Source organism: Lissotriton vulgaris, unplaced genomic scaffold (genome assembly GCF_964263255.1).
Source record: "Lissotriton vulgaris unplaced genomic scaffold, aLisVul1.2 SCAFFOLD_826, whole genome shotgun sequence".
In the NCBI taxonomy this organism is placed as follows: domain Eukaryota; kingdom Metazoa; phylum Chordata; class Amphibia; order Caudata; family Salamandridae; genus Lissotriton; species Lissotriton vulgaris.
Window position 1 is genome coordinate 710652 of NW_028241440.1, and position 19031 is coordinate 729682.

Sequence of the window (19031 nt, forward strand, 5' to 3'; positions counted from 1 at the left end):
CAGATTTACTAACACTTTGTGCTGAGTTTGTGTCACAAAAGTGATGGAAAGTGGTCAAAAGTGAAGAATTGGGATTTACTTTCCTGTGCAAAACTTGTGCTGTACTATTTAGCACATATACAGAATAGGAACATTTTAAACTATATGTAAGTGTATTATTTTGTACTGGAAGTATATTATTACTGTACAAAACATATGCTAGACATCACACACACACACCCTTGTTCCATATTACAAGTGTTTGTGCCTAGGTCAAGGCAGCCTACAGTGTGCCAGGAAAGGGGGACAGAGACAGTGCCATATCTTAAAAGTGATGGTGCTGTTCTGCTCTCTCCCTTCCACAGCAGCATAATTGCTGATTTGCGTTGAATAAAAAATAATAAATTTGGTCCCATGTTGTTTAAATATCTAATGACTTTGTGAATAGGCCCCATTGCCTTCAAATTTAGTTAAAAAAAAGGGCGGATTCTCTAAGAATCATCAAAGACCGTAAATGCTATTTTAAGCATTTGCATACAATCTCTTACTTAAGCCTCATCAACGTAGTCTTTGTGTTTATATTCACACTTACCAACCTGCAATTTGAGTATGCCTTTGCTGTGAAGTTGCAGAATTTGGATAAATTCTTTAGGCATTGCATGGAAACCGGGCTTTGGCAACTGGTTGTCATAATAGTGGTGGCTGATTAAATTCCCTTCCATGGTTTTAGAAAAAGGCCAGAATCCGTAAAGGGTAACCTGGTCGCAGAGCTCTATTGCTGCACTTGTAATCATTAACCCTGAGGACAGTCTATAGGATCGCACACCATTGGCTCTCCAAAATTGACCCAGATTCTTCAAGTACTTTGGATGGAAGAATATTGCCTTCTGATTTGCTCGTGACTCATTCAGGGTAGTGAACACTTTAAAGCATGGAGCTGTGTTGCTGCTATAGGAAAATGCAGGTAAGAGAAAGTATGCACCACCATATTTTGTCATGTTCTGAAGAAAATCGTTTTTCTTTCCTTTCAGTCTGCCATATCTGTCAAAGAAAAACATCACAATAAATGTTTTCAATGGAAATGGTTATTTAAATGTACACAGACATAAGCAGCTTAAAAATATTTGATAATTATTACTGAGTACATATTTGTGTCCATTGTGTGAAAGGCCAGTAAAAGATAACTCACATACTACATTCGCCACATATGCATCCTGCACCAATACATGGTCACAACCTTAAGCCTAACTCAGTGTGAAATTCATGAATCATTCGATAGTGCATAATGACATGGATAGTGTTAGAAATGGGGTTTCTGGTTGGCGTGGGTATGCACCTAAGCCAGACATAACCCACCACTCTAGTCAAGGTAAGTAAGTTACACATCAAAGATAACCTGTGCTCACACCTGGAAGCTTGGCACAGAGCAGTCAGGCTTATCGCCAGAGGCAATGCAAAAAGCGTTTTTGCATCACACTCACACCAGTGACACAATGAATACACTACAAAAGACATATCACACAGTAATATATATATAAAAATATCCTTTGTATTAGGCATAAAATCACATTAGACCATAATCACAAAATTCACTGTGCCACTAGGCCCTTGATATAAAGTCACATAGATCATAAAATCGCTTTACCAATCGACAAATTGTCATAACCTCATAAGGTAGTGTAATCAAGTAAATATTGGTAGGTTGCACTCATTATGAAAGCACCATTACTTCACATGTAAGGCAAATCCTGGAATAATGCTCGTTAACCTGACAAATGCACGGGAACACGACACACATTGGTAAACATCAGGGACTAAAACTGAAGCAGGTAAAGCAATATATAAATCATGTGCTGAGGCTACTATGCAAATCCTAACAATGCAAACCAACATATATCACAACCTCAGGGGATAGTATGCAGTAGTTTGCACACCCAAGGAAGGAAACTACAGGTGTTACCCAATATCTCTATAAATGCGTAGGGTGAAGCTTTGGTGCTCTCATACTATACTTTATACAGTAATTCCTACCCTCAATGTGGGGCACAGAAGAATTTGTGCCCCTATCACAGGGAATATGGTAGGTTCTGGGTGGGGAACAGCCTTTAAAACATGAGTATTACCACACGCTACCATTACAATGCTGCTATTACAGCGCAAGTCGTTACAACGACTTGCGCTGGAGGGCGCTGTTGGATAGGGAATAGTTTAATTTTCTATTCTAACACCTTCCCTACTGTAATGTGGGCTGGAGTTGGAATAGAAAATTAAACTATTCCACTATCCAGCGCTTACAGCGCAAGTCGTTGTAACGACTTGCATTGTAAAAACAGCATTGTAATGGCACGCGTGGTAAAAGCCCATGTTGTAATGCCATACAACCTTCTGGGTATTTCTTTCAGATACTGGAATCGGGGGCCTCCGTCAAGGTCTCTCCCTGAGCTGAGGTCCAGTGCCACAACCAACACAGCAGCCAATTGCCCCAACCAGATAGGCACCAACACAGGAGGGGGGCGTACGAACACTCCAGTCTCTGCGGGGGTCTCACACTGGGTCCCCCGCATGCAATGTAATGGAGCACAGCTGCCAGCAAACATGTGGCACCATTGGGGCAAAATACTGCTTAACAAATGTGGTGGAAGGAGAAAGGGTCCTGGGACCCAGGCAGAAGACCACTGAATCGCTGTAAGCCCTCCCTTAGGCTTTTGAGGTAGGAGACACAGGAAGGGGGGTTTGGGGCAGCCAAACACAGTGAGGTCTGCCTCCTGGGCTGATTGGGAGGGGGTGGGGCAGGCTGAGTTGCGGCCATCTTGTGGGTTTTTGGGCTACATTGGGAATAGCCCAATGTCGGGCCTTTTTCGCGTTTTCCCAGCCACCATTTTAGGTTTGGTTCCCTGGTGGCTGGGAGCGCTGTAGGATTTAGCTTTTCTCTTTAGGCCTTGTGGTCTGTGTTAGTGGTAGTGCCAGAATAGTTTTTCAGGGGGTTTTCAGAGTAGTTATTGTCAGGCACGTTTAGAGGGAATTTTCTGAGGATGGCTGCTGAGGATTATCGCGTGCTCGAGGTGGTACGCCGATTGAGCGAGGCCGGCTGACTGGATCTCCCGATGTCGGAGGCCTCTGGAGGTGCTCGCCTGGCGAGGCGCGCAATGATGGGGTTAGCTGCCGCCGTGGTGGTCTGCTGGCCCCCCGGAGAGCTCACAAGGGGAAGGTGAGTGCTGGGGGGCCACACCGGTGCCATGAGTGCGGCCCCTTTCTTTAACCCCGTGCCTCATGAGGGCGGGGGGGTTGTCCGCAGTGTGGGGGAGAGGGGCAGAGGGGCACAGAGGGGGAGCGTGTCTTGTGTCTCCGCGTCCATGTCGCAGGGGGCAAGGGCCGTTCCTATGAAACAAGAGCAGCTACACAAGGGAATGTCGAACCGGAGCCTCTGGTATGCGAAGAGGCTCCGGCTCGTAGTAGCAGGGTCATTTCCCGGCGGGGGAGCGGGCGCCTGGGACGCAGCCTTTTCAAAGAGAAGTTGAGCCCCTGGCACACGCTCAGGCCGCAAGGCAGCTGGGGGGTGTTCCCAAGGGCAGGCCGGTTAGGGCAGGCCTTCAGAAGGGACCTGAGGTAGGCCCCCAGGTTGCTGCGGTAATGAGGAACCAAAATCTGACTTAGGCCTAGTAGAACCCATAATTGCAGTTAGAAATTAGCGTGATGTACCTATTAGACTAGGGACAGAGTAGGGGCCAAGTGTCGATCCCAGTCAATCAACAAGGACCCTATGTGAAAGGGGAATTGATGGGGACTTCGAGAATGTTCTAATTGACACAGGAGCGATGAACAGTTCTGTTGCTCGATCATTGGTCCCAGGGGCGGCTCTGTCCGGGTAAAATAATGTATCAGTGGGATTTTCAGGAGTTCCGGTGGTAAGCCTCATCTCTAAACCCCTCCCATTCACTATTGGTCCTGTTACCATTGATTCCCCCTTTTTGTTGACCTCACATTGTGGTGAGAACCTATTAGGTTTGGATATGTTGAAGAAATTGAATGCGAAAATCTATTGTTCCCCTGATGGTGTTTACTTAACGATACAGCCCCACACCGATAATATGAAACAATGCTTTGCCAAAAATGAACCTCTTCCCCCTGAATTTGATGCTATCCCTCCTACATTATGGGCAACAGGAGATGCAGATGTCGGAAAATTAGACATCCCTCCCGTCCATATTACACTGAAACCTGATGCGAACTTGCCACGTATACCTCAGTACAAAATTTCGCTAGCTGGCGAATGAGCCTTGCTCTCGATTATTCAGGACTTAATTGACAAAGGGGTGGTTGATGAAACAGCTGCTAATATTTGTAACAGTCCTATTCTCCCGATTTTGACGAAATGCTCTGATTCTGGATCCCCTGGGAATATTGATGCATATCGTTTTGTGATAGACCTGCGGGAGGTTAATAAGATTGTAGTGCCACAGTACCCTGTAGTGACTGATATCACCACTATACTAACGATGATCCCACCAACTGCCCAATATGTTTCGGTCATTGATCTGAAGAATGCCTTCTTCAGTATCCCGATTCATCCAGACAGCCGGCGGATCTTCGGCTTCTCGTTATCTGGCTGAAGCTTTAGATTCTGTCGTGCACCTCAAGGCTATACCGAAAGTCTGAGCATATACAGTCAAGCCCTTAAGGCCCTGTTGGACGATTTAGTTTTACCCACGGGGAATGTACTCTTGCAATATGTGGATGACCTGTTGATAGCGTGCGACACTGAAGAGGGTTGTAAGGATGCCACTGTTAAATTATTGCATCATCTGGCAGCAAAAGGCAATAAGGTGTCCCTGTCTAAATTTCAATACTGTCGACAGGAGGTGACCTACCTAGGTCATCTACTGTTGAAGGAGGGTAGGCCCTTGACTCCTGAACGAATTGCTACTATCTCTAACATGTCTGTTCCTTGCACCCAACGTGAAGTTCGTGCTTTTCTTGCCATCACTTCCTACTGTTGCCAATGGATACCTAATTTTTCTATTCTTGCTAAACCTTTGCTACATTTAACCACTAAAGATGTGCATGAACCTCTTCCTTGGACTGACGAAAGTCAGCATTCTTTTGATTCTTTGAAATCTGCTCTTTGTTCTGCACCCGTCTTGGGTACTCCTGATTACCATAAACCCTTTGTACTGTACGTGCATGAGGTCGACGGTTGCTCGCTTTCAGTGTTAACGCAAGGATTTGGTGGTAAGCAAAGGCCTTGCGCTTACTTCTCAGCCACATTGGATAATGTTGCCAGAGCGCTTCCTAGCTATCTGAGGGCCACTGCAGCTGTTGCGGTGGCCATCCGACAGTCGGAGGGACTCGTTCTAAATTCTAGTCTAACGGTGATGGTGCCGCACGCTGTGGATGCATTGCTAAATAAAACCAAAACACAGCATCTTACAAGCGCACGCCTCACTGGTTATGAATTGACACTATTTGCTCCACATATCACGATTATGCGATGTGCCACGTTAAACCCTGCGACATTACTATCTCTCCCTTCAAATGAAACTACAAATGATGTACATGATTGCATATTTCGAACTGAGGAGGAAACGAAAGGGAGAATTGACTCACTGACATTCCTCTATCTGACCCCCAAGGGGAATTATATGTGGACGGGTCTTGTTTCAAGTTAGCAGATGGCACAACAACAGCTGCATATGCAATTACCACGCTGAAAACTGTAGTTGAGACTTCTCGAGTTCCCTATCGATCAGCCCAGGCTGCTGAACTGGTGGCATTATTACGAGCCTGTGAATTAAGTGAGAGACTCGAGGTTAACATCTATACTGACAGCCAATACGCCTTCGACCTGGCCCATAGCTTTGGGCGGCTGTGGAGGAAACGGGGTTTCCTCACCTCTCATGGTCAGAAAATACAGAATGGCCCCTTAGTGTTACGATTACTTGCTGCCCTAACCTTACCCAAGAAACTAGCCATAATCAAATGCAGTGCCCATAAGGCGGTGGTAAATGCAGTAGGGGAGGGGAATGCCTTTGCTGATCAGGTTGCTAAGCAGACGGCTCAGTCCACACTATCAGTTATGTTTGTAACCTCGTCCGCAAGATGGGTGGAAGAATCTGATCTGTTCAATAATACCATAGAGAGTGTGAAAGAAATACAGAAGGAAGCCACTCCAGTTGAATTGGTGCGATGGGAGCAGGAAGTGGGAAGGTTGGATGAAAATAACTGTTGGGTTGATTTGACGGAAAAACAAAGATGGCTGTTACCCAATGCTTTGGTTCAAGCCGTCGTAACTATGGCCTACGATCCAGCTCATATTGGAGCTAAAGGTATTTGTGCTTTGTTGGACCCAGTATTGAATAATCCAAACATTCAAAGGACGGCCGTCCATTTGGTCCAATATTGTACGGTTTGTTTACAACACAATCCGGGAAAGGGAGAAAGTGTTCTGAGTGGGGATTTTGCACCTCCCGTTTTACCGTTTGAAGTACTCCAGATGGATTACATCCACATGGAGCCCGTCAACAACTTAAAATATGTTCTGGTAGTGGTTTGTGCCTTTAGTAAATGGGTTGAGGCTTATCCAACTAAGGAGAACACTGCTTTGGCTACAGCAAAAGCTCTCATTAAGGAATTTATCCCTAGATACGGGCTGCCCCATTTGATTGGTCAGATAACGGGGGGCATATCCATGGGGCTCTTGTTAGACATATCTGTGATGGGCTGCAGATACGACAGAAATTTCATGCAGCCCGACATCCTCAGTCGGCAGGGTTAGTGGAAAAGTATAATGGGATTCTGAAACTAAAAATGGCTAAGATTCAGGAAGGTACTGGTTTGAAGTGGCCCGATACCTTGCCCCTGGCCCTCATGTAATTACGAGTTACCTCCCCATTCACGTTCTGGTCTCTCTCCTTATGAAGTAATTTTTGGGTGACCCGCTAATGTATGGGGAGTGCCCAGAACACTGTCCTTTACCGATGTTGAATATCCTATGTTAAATGATTACCTGTATACTTTGACTAAAGACCTCCGTTCTATTCATCAGCAGGTAGCATCTGTACTACAGCCCCTGCCAGAGGGTCCTGGACATCGATTGGAACCCGGCTAGTGAGTGCTGGTCCAAAGTACAAATGAGACACCAGCCTGGCCCGAGGTGGTCTAAGCCATATCAAATTCTTCTTGCCACGTGGACAGCTGTGAAGGTTGAGGGAAAGAACCACTGGATTCACGTTTCTCACCTCAAACGGTTGCCGCTCCGCTCCCTCATGATCGACAGCATCCGGATGGAATTTTTACGCAGGAAACTGAGAGAGCCACTACATTTATTCCTTTTTCCGACGCCTGCGAAATAGAGCAAAGGCAAGAAGGAGTGACGGGATCGGGCGAAACGGCCCTAGGTGAATCCGCAATTGCCCTTCATCCTGTCACCGATATTTCAGTAAGCAGGAGCTCCGATGAAGGAAACATGCCTCTGCTGCTGTTTTCTGATCTGGAGGTTCCGGGTCATGTACGTTACAACCTACGGCCAAGAAAACATCACAGTACCTCAGATGCCACTGTTAGGAGATAAGGAAAGACTTGAATAAAGAGGGTTTGCTAGATTTCAAGTCTGAGGTACTGAGCGAGACACTGGACTGAACTAGTTGAGAGCTGGACCTTTGGTCTTGTGCTCTGTTCAGAAAGAAAGACTTACTTGTAAACTGCCAGGTTGTACATTGGATTTCCTCGATGACGGCGTTTTGTTTTCTTGAGATGAACAATAGGAGTCTGCCTGTGAGACTCTAGACGGACACAGGGAGATGAACCCTCTGGCAGGACGGACTGCTGTGCCCGAGCTTAGCTTTGGACTTTTAGTTAGGAATGTACCCTTTTGGTCGCATTATACCTGAAGAAGAACGTCCTTTTGCACCACGATATTTGCCATTTTATGAGCCAATGTTTTCTGCCTTGACCATGCGTGTAAAAATAGCCTTTGTGCTAGTAATAACAGTTATATTAGCCATTTTTATGAGTATATTCGTATATTTGGAGTATAGATATCCAATGCAAGCCATGATGCCTTCTACCATCGCCCCGTCTGAGCACTTGATGTTCACTTTAGCCCCACATAAGGAGAGACATCGCCAGACTTATGCTAAGAATGTATTCGTAGAAATGCTCCACCAAACCCATAGTACTACTAATATGACTGATTGTTGGGTTTGTGGCCTTTTGCCATCAGTAATGCATAAACATGACTTATTCCTCTCGCTACCCTTATCATGTTTAGGTAGCTGTGAAGCATGGTTCCAAATGTTCTCCGCCATGTACAACCATTATGTGGAAAACCCCAAACAATATTCAGAAAAAGATTATAATATGATTCTAGCTTACATTGAAACACACCAGGGATTCGATCCAGCAGGAAATGAGAGGGAGGGATCATTGGACTCAGGTGCTTGCATGAATTTGCATACTGCTAATGAAAACAGTACTTGGTTGAAAGATGAACAGGTTTAATCATTCTCAGTATTTCCAGCAGTTTGTCACCAGATATGTCACCAGTGAAAGCATTCTGCCCGTCCCTATCTTAAATACCTCCTCTGCTTTCTGTGTGCAGGGAATTGTACAAGTTGGGAATAGCATATAGAATGAAAATTTTTAGCAGCCCTCCACCGTTGACACCACCGAATGTGTACTTTGTATGCGGGGAAAATGCTTACACTTGGTTACCACGGGGATGGGCAGGGCGATGTTATCTATCTTTCCTGTATCCTCCCGTATACATATCTCCATCAGATAATCACAAAACTCATCAACTTCACAGCACGAAAGTGGTTTCCAATAGACAGCGTAGACAGCTCGGAATGACTGAGGTCGATCAAACTGATACTTCCTTGCAACAGTTTACGGATTTTACAAAAGGATTGGTCCCTTTTTGGGGACCCATATTCAATAGTAGAGAAATAAAACGACTGTCCAAGATAGTGGAGAATGTCATAAAGGTGAAGTAGTGTGGCTCACTGGTTAGAGGCGATTTAGAAAAGGGGGTGGTGATGAACAGAGTGTCTGAATTAAGCAGACCACTCTTACCCAGTCCAAAGATCCGGGCTTGATCCATCACCGTTATTTATCTCACTGCCCCATCCCAGCTCAGAACCTGGCTATATGCAAATCAGTCTGTCCCTGGCCCAGTGCATCATGGGAACAGGGCAGACTAAACTACCAAGCCAATTCTTCACCAGAAAGGAAACAAGCTACCGGGGACCGGTTTCTGGCATTTCAGCCGTCTTCGGCCCGGCTTGCTTGAATCCTGATGGAGCAGTGAGAAAGGGACTCATGTCTGAGTATACCCTGCCACACCTATAGTGGCCAAAAACGATTTAGAAAAGGGGGTGGTGATGAACAGAGTGTCTGAATTAAGCAGACCACTCTTACCCAGTCCAAAGATCCGGGCTTGATCCATCACCGTTATTTATCTCACTGCCTCATCCCAGCTCAGAACCTGGCTATATGCAAATCAGTCTGTCCCTGGCCCAGTGCATCATGGGAACAGGGCAGACTAAACTACCAAGCCAATTCTTCACCAGAAAGGAAACAAGCTACCGGGGACCGGTTTCTGGCATTTCAGCCGTCTTCGGCCCGGCTTGCTTGAATCCTGATGGAGCAGTGAGAAAGGGACTCATGTCTGAGTATACCCTGCCACACCTATAGTGGCCAAAAACGATTTAGAAAAGGGGGTGGTGATGAACAGAGTGTCTGAATTAAGCAGACCACTCTTACCCAGTCCAAAGATCCGGGCTTGATCCATCACCGTTATTTATCTCACTGCCCCATCCCAGCTCAGAACCTGGCTATATGCAAATCAGTCTGTCCCTGGCCCAGTGCATCATGGGAACAGGGCAGACTAAACTACCAAGCCAATTCTTCACCAGAAAGGAAACAAGCTACCGGGGACCGGTTTCTGGCATTTCAGCCGTCTTCGGCCCGGCTTGCTTGAATCCTGATGGAGCAGTGAGAAAGGGACTCATGTCTGAGTATACCCTGCCACACCTATAGTGGCCAAAAACGATTTAGAAAAGGGGGTGGTGATGAACAGAGTGTCTGAATTAAGCAGACCACTCTTACCCAGTCCAAAGATCCGGGCTTGATCCATCACCGTTATTTATCTCACTGCCCCTGGTTAGAGGCGGCAGACCCGAGAGCAGAGGACGACCCGGGACCAGGGTTCGATTCCCGGCGCGGCAGGTTTCTGGACCAGGGTCAGCAGACTCGATAATTCTCTCGCCTCGGTGCCCACTCTGATCAGCGATCACACTCGGCAACTCTGGGCATTAGCTTGCCTCATCTTCACTAACGGCCCCACCAGACCGCCGGGGATGCCTGGTCTCACCCTGGAGATACCCATTAAGGGACCATCTCTCAGGGAAGCCAGGAAGGGTTTCGCAGCGGTCGAAGCGCCTTGGGACCCTACGGGTAAGTAGTGCGCTATATAAATGCCTATACATTTACATTTACATATAAATATCACTACTGAGATTATGACCAATCTTACAGTAGAACTTCAGGCTACGAGGCTCATGTCTCTTCAAAACAGGATGGTTCCTGACGTTATCTTGGCTGATCGGGGAGGAGCCTGTCGGGTAATCGGCAGCTCCTGCTGTGTTTACATTCCAGACTCCGCCCCCAGGGTTCACTTAGCTGTTCGAAAATTACACCGCATTGCGGCGGAAATGCACACTGAGAATGAATCATGGTCACTCTCCTGCTGGTTTTAGGGGCTTCTATCTACTTGGGGTTGGAAATTATTGATGACAGTGGCTGAAGCCGCAGGAGTCCTCTTCTCTTGCTGCCTTTGTATGCAATGTGGTCCAGCCTGTTGCTCCTCTTGTGCTGCCAAATTGGCAACCATGATCGTCCCTTCCCCTACCCTTTCCAAGCCTCAGATGCTCCAACAGGAGATTCGTGAGATAATGGCCATTGATGAGGAAGTTTTCCGGGATTAGTGTTTACCCTTAAGTTAGCTACATCACGCTAAAAGGAGGGTTTGAGGAACCAAAATCTAACTTAGGCCTAGTAGAACCCATAATTGCAGTTAGAAATTAGCGTGATGTACCTATTAGACTAGGGTGGGTGTTTGAGTATTAATAAGTTCACATATGTAATATCTTAGGGATTAATGTACACCTTAGTGTATTTTTCGTCTCCTTATAGACAATATAGTTAGATCCGACAGGCGCCATCTTGGGGCCTAGTCTTGCTTGCCGCATTAGTGGAAACCTACCATTACACTTAGTAAAGAGCAGTTGTCCGGAGAAAAAGTCTGACAAATGTAACAAGCTACTGCTTCTGCACGTCAGGCCTGTCAAGGTTGTAGGTGGGGGTAGGCTGGATAAGCACATTCCAGAAGGCGCTGTGCGGACTCTCCTGGAGCTGGCAGAAGGGAGCCACCCTCCTCGACCTTGCTATAACGAGCTGAGCTAAACTAAGGATGCTTTGTGTTCCATATATGGTCTTTCCTTTGCACCAACCTGTACCAACTTGTATTTTTCCTTCTTAGGTAACTATTTTGAAATGTAACAGTATATATGTGGTTTGTTGATATTGTGCCAGGAGTCTTCTCGGCGGACCTCGAGGGGTTAGGTCACGAGAGGCTCCTCTGGCAGAATTTGTTTGTATAATAAACGATTGGACCTTCTACACTGCCAACTGACTGATTATTGGTAATTGGTAATTGGGCTATTTGTAAGTATAGCTCTACAGAGCTGTAATTATTTTTCCGGTACCACAGTAGGCATGGGCCTGGGGGTAGGGGGCCGAGAGATGGATGTGGGAGGGATTTGCTTTTGGAGCATGATGCTCTGGGGCAGGCCAGTAAGGTGGTGAGGGGGAGGGTGTTGGGGTGGCTGACTGGGGCGTTTGGGGTGCGCCCTGGGAAGGGGGAGGTGGTAGGGGAAATGGGAGGGTGTGGCCCCTGGGTTGTGGAGGAGGGCGGGAAGGAGGGGGAGGTGGTCCCTATTGAGGTGGAGTCGGAAGGGAGCAAAAGGGATTGGGGTGGCCTGGATATTTTCTCCTCGTGGATGAAGGTAGTCCAGGGGGTGAGCCAGCCAGAGAGGCATTTGCGGGTAGGGTCAGGGGGTTTGGGAGAGGAGGATGGGGGGCGGTCAGGGGCAGAACCAAGCAGGGGGAAAGGGTGGGCCGTGTGGGGGGCTTCAGGGTGGAGGCCTGGCCATGTTGGGGGTGATGGCGCCGCAGGTTGGGAGTGGAGTGATGGGGAGGGGAAGCAAGGAGAGGGAGGGGAGGCATTGAATTTGAGTGTGGTAGGGCGGGTGTGGGTAGCCAGCACTTGGGGACAGGCAGGAAGAGGAGTTGGGATGGGAGAGAGAAGAGGTTTAGGCCCAGCACACCAGACCATTCCTTTTTCTTGCCGGTGGTGGAGAAGCGAGGGGTGCCAGACTTGGCAGGGCTGGGAGCGGCTTGATGGTGCCAAGAAGAAGGAAGGGTGGAGCCTCGTGTGGCATACCCACTACCAGTGGAGGATCCCATCATGGTTGGCATAAGTAGGCCCAGGGCGGGCTCGCCGGCCCCAACACCAACTGGGCCTCAACGATCCGGGGGACAACGCGGATGCAGGAGCTCCAAGGACAGACATTTGAGTGGTGTTAGGAGGGTGCAGTCTGCACCTCTGGCTGAGAAAGCCTGTGGTTCCATGGACGAGGTACTAGATTATGATGAAGATAGCATTGAGGAGGGCGAGGTAAGGGACATGGCAGACGAGGGAGAGGGGGGCTGTGTAATGCTGTGTGTAGTGTTTTTCAGGTGTCACAACACCAGGCTGGCCCCATGGGTCGGACATCGCGCTTGGAGAAGCGGTCGGCCCCCTTGGCAAGACGGCCAGAAGGACGACGGGTATCATTAGAGCCAGGTGAACAGGCTGTGGGTGTGCGACCCCTAATGGTGTCAGTGGGTGTGGGAGGGAGAAATAAGGAGGGAGGAAAAGGGGGTAGGTTACAGAAGGGTAGGTATGTGCAGGATGTGGGAGTAGGTCCAGATGATCCAGGTAAGGGGTCAGGAGGCACGGGAGGCGGGAAGGCAGAGGGATGCAGGGGCACAGAGGACGCAGGTAAGGCGTTCGGGGAGCTCAGGGGACAGCGCGAATGACAAAAAAACGGACAGTGGAAATACCGGCAGTGGAGCCCAAGACCAAATTAGAAAGTAAGGAATTAAAGATAAAACGGTTGCCTTACATGGGCGTCACAAAGCCGATGGGCGCTCATTTAATGCTGGCAACTAAAGAACGGATATGGAAGGGTGAATATGTGGAGATGCTTAAGCTTCTGCACAGAGAAGTTAGGGCAAAATAAGGGTCCAAGGAGGAGGAGTTCGAATTGGCTAAATGGCTGAAAGTACCGCTCACAATAGAGAATTGGACAGCTGTATTTTTAATATATGAGAGTGTGTACTGCGAAAAATACCCGGAGAGGTGTGTGGCCATATTCAAGTACATGGACGTGATCAGGAAGGCCCACATTACAGGGAGTGGGTATGCATGGACCCAATATGATGAGGAATTTAGAGCAAGCATGGCATGGGACACAGAAACCAATTGGGGTGAATTAGATACAGGCTTATGGCAACATACAATGGGGCTGTCCGGAGCAGGAAAACTATCTTCACGGCCAGCGGCCTCCCACTAGTGTTCAGCCCTTTCAGGGGCGCCCCACTCGGGGAGGGGTGGGGAACACGGGAAGAGGACAGTCAGGAAATAAATAGGCCTGCTGGGATTTCAACAAGGGACTGTGCACTCGGGAGTACTGCAGGTTCAGGCATGACTGCTCAAGTTGCTGAGGCAGACAGGTGTCGTCAATTGCTGTGGGGGAGGGCAGGGGCTGCAACAAGAGAACCAGCAGTGGCAATCAGGGGGCTTAGGACGGGGGACAGCAGCAGCAGCCTTTCTGATGCGGGTGAGGGGCTAAGGGGTCTGGGCCAAAAGGCTCTTACTCCGGTTAAAACAGATACATTGATTGTAGCCCTGCAGAGTTATAGAACACAGAGGCTGCAGAACTCTTGAGGAGGGATTTCAGGAAGGTTTTCAACTGGGTTATGGGGGATCTAGGACAAGAAGTTGGGCAGGCAATTTAAAGTCAGCTAAGGGGCATCTCAAAATAGTGCTGGAAAAATTGGATAAAGACGTGTGTGAGGGCCGCAAGGTGGGACCCTTTGAGGATTGGCCGCTGGAAAATTTGATTGTGTCACTCATAGGAGTGGTGCCGAAGTAGGAACAAGGGCAGTTCCATTTAATATAACATTTGTCGTGGCCAGAAGGGGCCTCAGTGAATGATTTCATCGACGAAAATGAAGCTACTGTGTCCTATTAATCAGTTGACATGGCCATGTCACTGGTTGTTCCCGCGGGCTCAATGATGATGAAGGCAAAGTGTGACATAAAGTCAGCTTTCCGATTACTTACAGTCAGTCCGGATGATTGGGATCTTCTGGGCTTCCATTTCAATGGTAAATGGGACGTGGACAAAACATTATGAATGGGTTGTTCTTTGTCTTGCGCACTTTTTGAGTACTTCAGCATGTTCCTTCAATGGTTGTTTTCGTAAAGAACTGGTCACCAAGGAGCAACACACTACCTAGATGACTTTTTCTTTGTGGGCACCTCAGACTCCACAGACTGCCAGAAGGTGCTGGACAGTTTCAATGAGATCATGAGGGAACTTGGGGTGCCGTTGGCACCGGAAAAGACTGGGGCCCTGCACGGCTCTGTACATTTTGGGCACTAAGTTGGACAAAAACAGCAAATGTTGGGGCTGCTGGTGACAATGTTGTCGAAAAACAAGGTCACTGTGAAAGAGATTCAGGTGCTGTTGGGCCACCTTAACTCTGCTTGTAGAGTGGTGAGGATAGGACGGACATTTTGCAGGGGACTGGGCAGGACACTAGCAGGACAGAGACCTCCTCATCATCATGTCCGGCTGTCTGCGGGTGTGAGAGAAGTCTTGTGTATGTGCCAGTTTTTCTTGCAGAACTACAATGGCATTCACTTGATGGGGGAGGGTCACATGGTATGGTATGTCCAGATTTTTCCTGATGCATCAGGGAGCAAGGGCTTTGGACTCTATTGGCAAGGGAAGTGGTGTGTAGAGCAGTGGCCACCAGAGTGGGTGGGGGGGTAGGAGCATAGCCTTTTTGGAATTCTTCCCTCAGGGGTGGTGGTCACTCTATGGGGCGAGCAGTTGGTACACAGGAAGATAACTTTCAGAATTGACACCATGGTGGTTGTGGAAGTTGTGATTCGCCAGTCGGCCAGGGATGAACAATTTTTGAAACTACTGAGGTTGTTTGTGTTGGGCTGCTTACGTCATGATATTGCCTTTCGAGCAGTGCATGTGCCGGGAGTGGACAATGACATAGCATTGCTTTGTCTCGTTCACAGTGGGGGAGATTCCGTGGACTAGCCAAGGACGCAGACAGGACCCCGACACAGGATGTTGCAGCTGGTCTAAGGGTCTCTTGCTCCATCCACGAAGACAGCATTCAGGACAGCATGGGAGGAATTTTTGCGCTCAGGTGCTAGGCGGCGGGACTCACAGGCGCTTCGAAGGGAAGACGTGATACAGTTCATCCTGGATCTGATTGATAAGGTACTTTCTAAGGTTAAAATTGCGGATAAACTGGCAAGGATTGCATTCATGGGGAAATTGTTGTGGGGTTATGCTCCATCTTTGGGAGAAATCGGAAGGCGGATGCTGGAGGGTTGGGCCCGGGAATGTGGCTGTGCAAGCAGGGTTAGGAACCCAATGTCTTGGGATTTGTTGGGGAGGGTTCTTCAGACTTTGCTAGGGTTATGTACTGATGGTTATGTAATGTGTCTGTTCTCCACTCTGATGGCGTGGATGTTTTTTGGGGCCTTTCGGGTCTCAGAATTATTAGGAACGAAATCTGGGGACGGTTACTATGGAGTGAGGTGCCCCTTTACAGGATAGGATCTGCATTTGGCTACCGAAATGTAAACCAGATCATCGAGGATGGGATAAATGGGTGTCCTTGCAGGCTGCCGAACCGTAGCTGACTTGCCCTTGTAGTTGGGAAGGGATGTATGACGTTACAACGTATACTTTCACAACGCATACCATTACAACGAAACTTTTACAACGCAGGATCCATTACAACGCATGCCACTACAACGCAGATGCTATTACAATGCATGCCATTACAACGTAAGTATGGTGTGAAGAGAAGGGGTGACTGGAGAGAGCTATGTCCAGACCGATGTGGTACTTAAACAGTCTTTTTATTACTTTAAACCAACATAAAGAGGCAAAACCAAGCATCCGCTGGATGAGTCAAGGGTTAAAGTCAAGGGTCCGGTTTCCTGGTTCTGGGATGACGTGCAGCCAGCTTCGCCTATCCAGGTCAAGGAGTCTCCCCAAGTATTCCTCCAGCCAAACCAAAGAGAGAGACAACAACAAAAGAACAGATGCCACGGAGTTACTTCCGGGGTCCTGTAAATAGGTTTGGAGAGGGGGTCGGGATGTGAGGGATCACCAGGGACTTTCACCGTGGTTGTGCCTATACGTCCTCTGCCTCAATATCATCTCGTGAAGGTGAAGGATACAGCGTTATTAAAACACAGTCCCGTGACCTCCCAGAACGGCTTCTACCCGGTCCCTCCTCGTGAAAAGGCAAGTCTAAGGATACGATCGCATACCTTGTCCAGCCACACTTCTCCTGAGGTGTGGCGGGGCGGATCGCGGTGTCGGTGGACTCCTGGCTTCTCGGTCATCCGGACTCCAGATCTTCGGACTCCTCCTCCGTCTTCTTCGCCGGTTCTTCTCCTGCTTCCCACGCCAAAACGCCAGTATCTCCGCTGGTCGACGACGCGTTGTCCTCTTCCTTGTTCCTCTTGTGCACCTTTCTTGTTCCCGATTGGTCCCAGGCTGCTGACGTCAGATTGCATACGTCCGCCTCCTTTGCTTCCGATTGGACACTGACAGGTTAGGTCACAGGGTATACCTCCGCCCCCAGGGAAGCCCAGGCTGAGTTAAAGGGGCCGTAATGATCCTGTGGACGGGGCGGAAATGAACATTCATTAAAGTCCTCCCTGTCTTGTCCGGCCATGCCACCGTGACATATGGGTAAGTATATTTATTTTATTTTAATGAATGGGAATGTAATAGTAGTGCAAATTGTTGGCTAGTGTAGGGGTTAACATTACTATTCCAACTCCACGGGGTTGTAATAGTAGGGTAAGTGTTGGATAGTGTAGGGGTTAAAATTACTAGTCTAACTCCAGGGGGTGTAATAGTAGGGTAAGTGTTAGATAGTGTAGGGGTTAAAATTAAATAAAATACTTACCCATACTTGCATTGTAATGGATCCTGCGTTGTAAAAGTTTCATTGTAATGGTAGTGCGTTGTGAAAGTTGCGTTGTAATGGCTGTGTCCCGTGGGAAGCGAGGTGGAGGAACCTTGCTCCCTGCTCGGTTGGTTTATGTTTCGCTCATGCTAATGGGCGAGTGCAACAGCTTCTCAGCTTTTAGAGGTGTTGAGGAAAGAGCTTGCGGAGCTGGGGATTGATGGCAAGGTTTTGGGACACATCATTCAGGATGGGGGCAGCAGCAGAGGCGAATAACAGGGCTGGGGTGAGGGGACATCATGAAGTTGGGTAGACGGTCTTTGGATTGCTACCAGAGCTATGTGGGCAGGGCATCGGGCGGAATGTAGCGCGGTTCTGTTGTTTCTCCTGCTCATTCAATTTTCTCGTTTCGGATTCGATGATGGGTCCCCTTGCCAGGGAGTTGACTGTCTGGATTGTAGGACATTCCTTTGTGAAGTGGGCACAGGTCCAGGCCCGCACCAGTTATTTTGAGGAAAATCTGGGATTTAATAAAGGTTTATTTAAAGTTTATTGGAGGGGCAGGGGGGCATGTAATGGAAGGACTTGTTGCAGGTTCTGAATTGCATCTTGGTGGCTGGTGGGTGCCCTGATGTGCTGGTGATCCATCTTGGAGAGAATGACATTGTCAAGGAAACATGTTTGGCTCTGATAAGGAGCACAAAGCGGGATTTGTCTTTTATAAAGTAGCAGTGGGCAGGTTGTGCTGTCATTTGGACTGAATTTGTTCCTCATAGGGTCTAGAGAGGAACGCTTAATCGGGGGCGGTAGACAAGGCCCAAAGAAAACTCAACACTGAAATGGTGCGCTTTTGTCTGCATCTGGGTTTTTCTAGGAATGCACATAGGGACATTAAGTACGATACACCGGGTTTCTTAAGGGGAGATGGAGTACATTTATCCAGGCTGGGTATGGATTTGTAACTACTGGAAATCAGGGAGGTCCTGGCCAGGTTGTTGAATGTGCATCGACCCCAATGGGTTATACCTCGGAAGCTGGGGGGGGCAGGAAAATGGGAAGGCGGCATTTCCACCTACTCTCCCGCCTTTTCCTGGGAGGCAGAGTTTGTTGAAATTTGGCCAAGATGGGCAGTGGTTTTTAGTTAAGTGTTGATAGTTTGTGAGCAGAGGCAGGGAAAGGGTAACCAGGTAGGCTAAGTTTCGACTAGATGTTTGCTAGTTACAGTTGCACAAAGGCAGGTAGGGCTTTGGGTCATTGGAGGATAGGGTTTATAAATGCAATATTGTGTAAGATTGTGTAATATGGTTGTTATGTAATGTTATTTTGTATTCAGTAGGGGGGTTTGATGTGGGGATCGTAGGGGTGTGGGGAACAAGGGGTCAGGTAATTTATGCATAGCGAGGTTTTAGTTTATAAGGCAGTTGCCAGTGTTAATAATTGTGATATGCACCTGTTTCAATAAAGCGGCCTTTTACACACACAAAAATTGGTCTTGGTTTGGGTTGCCCCCCTCCCTCCCAACTCTGGCTCTTAGTAGAGGAGCTCAATCCATCGGTCCTAAGAGGCTGGGGCAGCGGTGAAAGTCCTGCTTCAGTCTTGCAGTGAACGCTCCTACCTGGTGCAGTCTCTGTCGGGTCTCTGGACCCCGCTCACCACCAGCCTTTTCTGGGACTCAACGACAGTTGCAACCCTCGAGCTGGTACCCTGCC

The 19031-nt window shown here is 48.2% G+C and overlaps 1 protein-coding gene across 1 annotated transcript in view; it reads right to left on the reverse strand.

The window, feature by feature from the left end:
• Positions 1 to 394: 394 nt before the first annotated feature.
• ST8SIA6 (ST8 alpha-N-acetyl-neuraminide alpha-2,8-sialyltransferase 6) overlaps positions 395 to 19031 on the reverse strand; it is a 178805-nt gene continuing 160168 nt past the window's right edge. Inside the window, exon 6 of the mRNA XM_086948097.1 lies at positions 395 to 1020. Within this exon, the coding sequence (XP_086804223.1) occupies positions 528 to 1020 (493 nt within the window). The 3' untranslated portion in view covers positions 395 to 527. The remainder of the gene's footprint in view (positions 1021 to 19031) is intronic.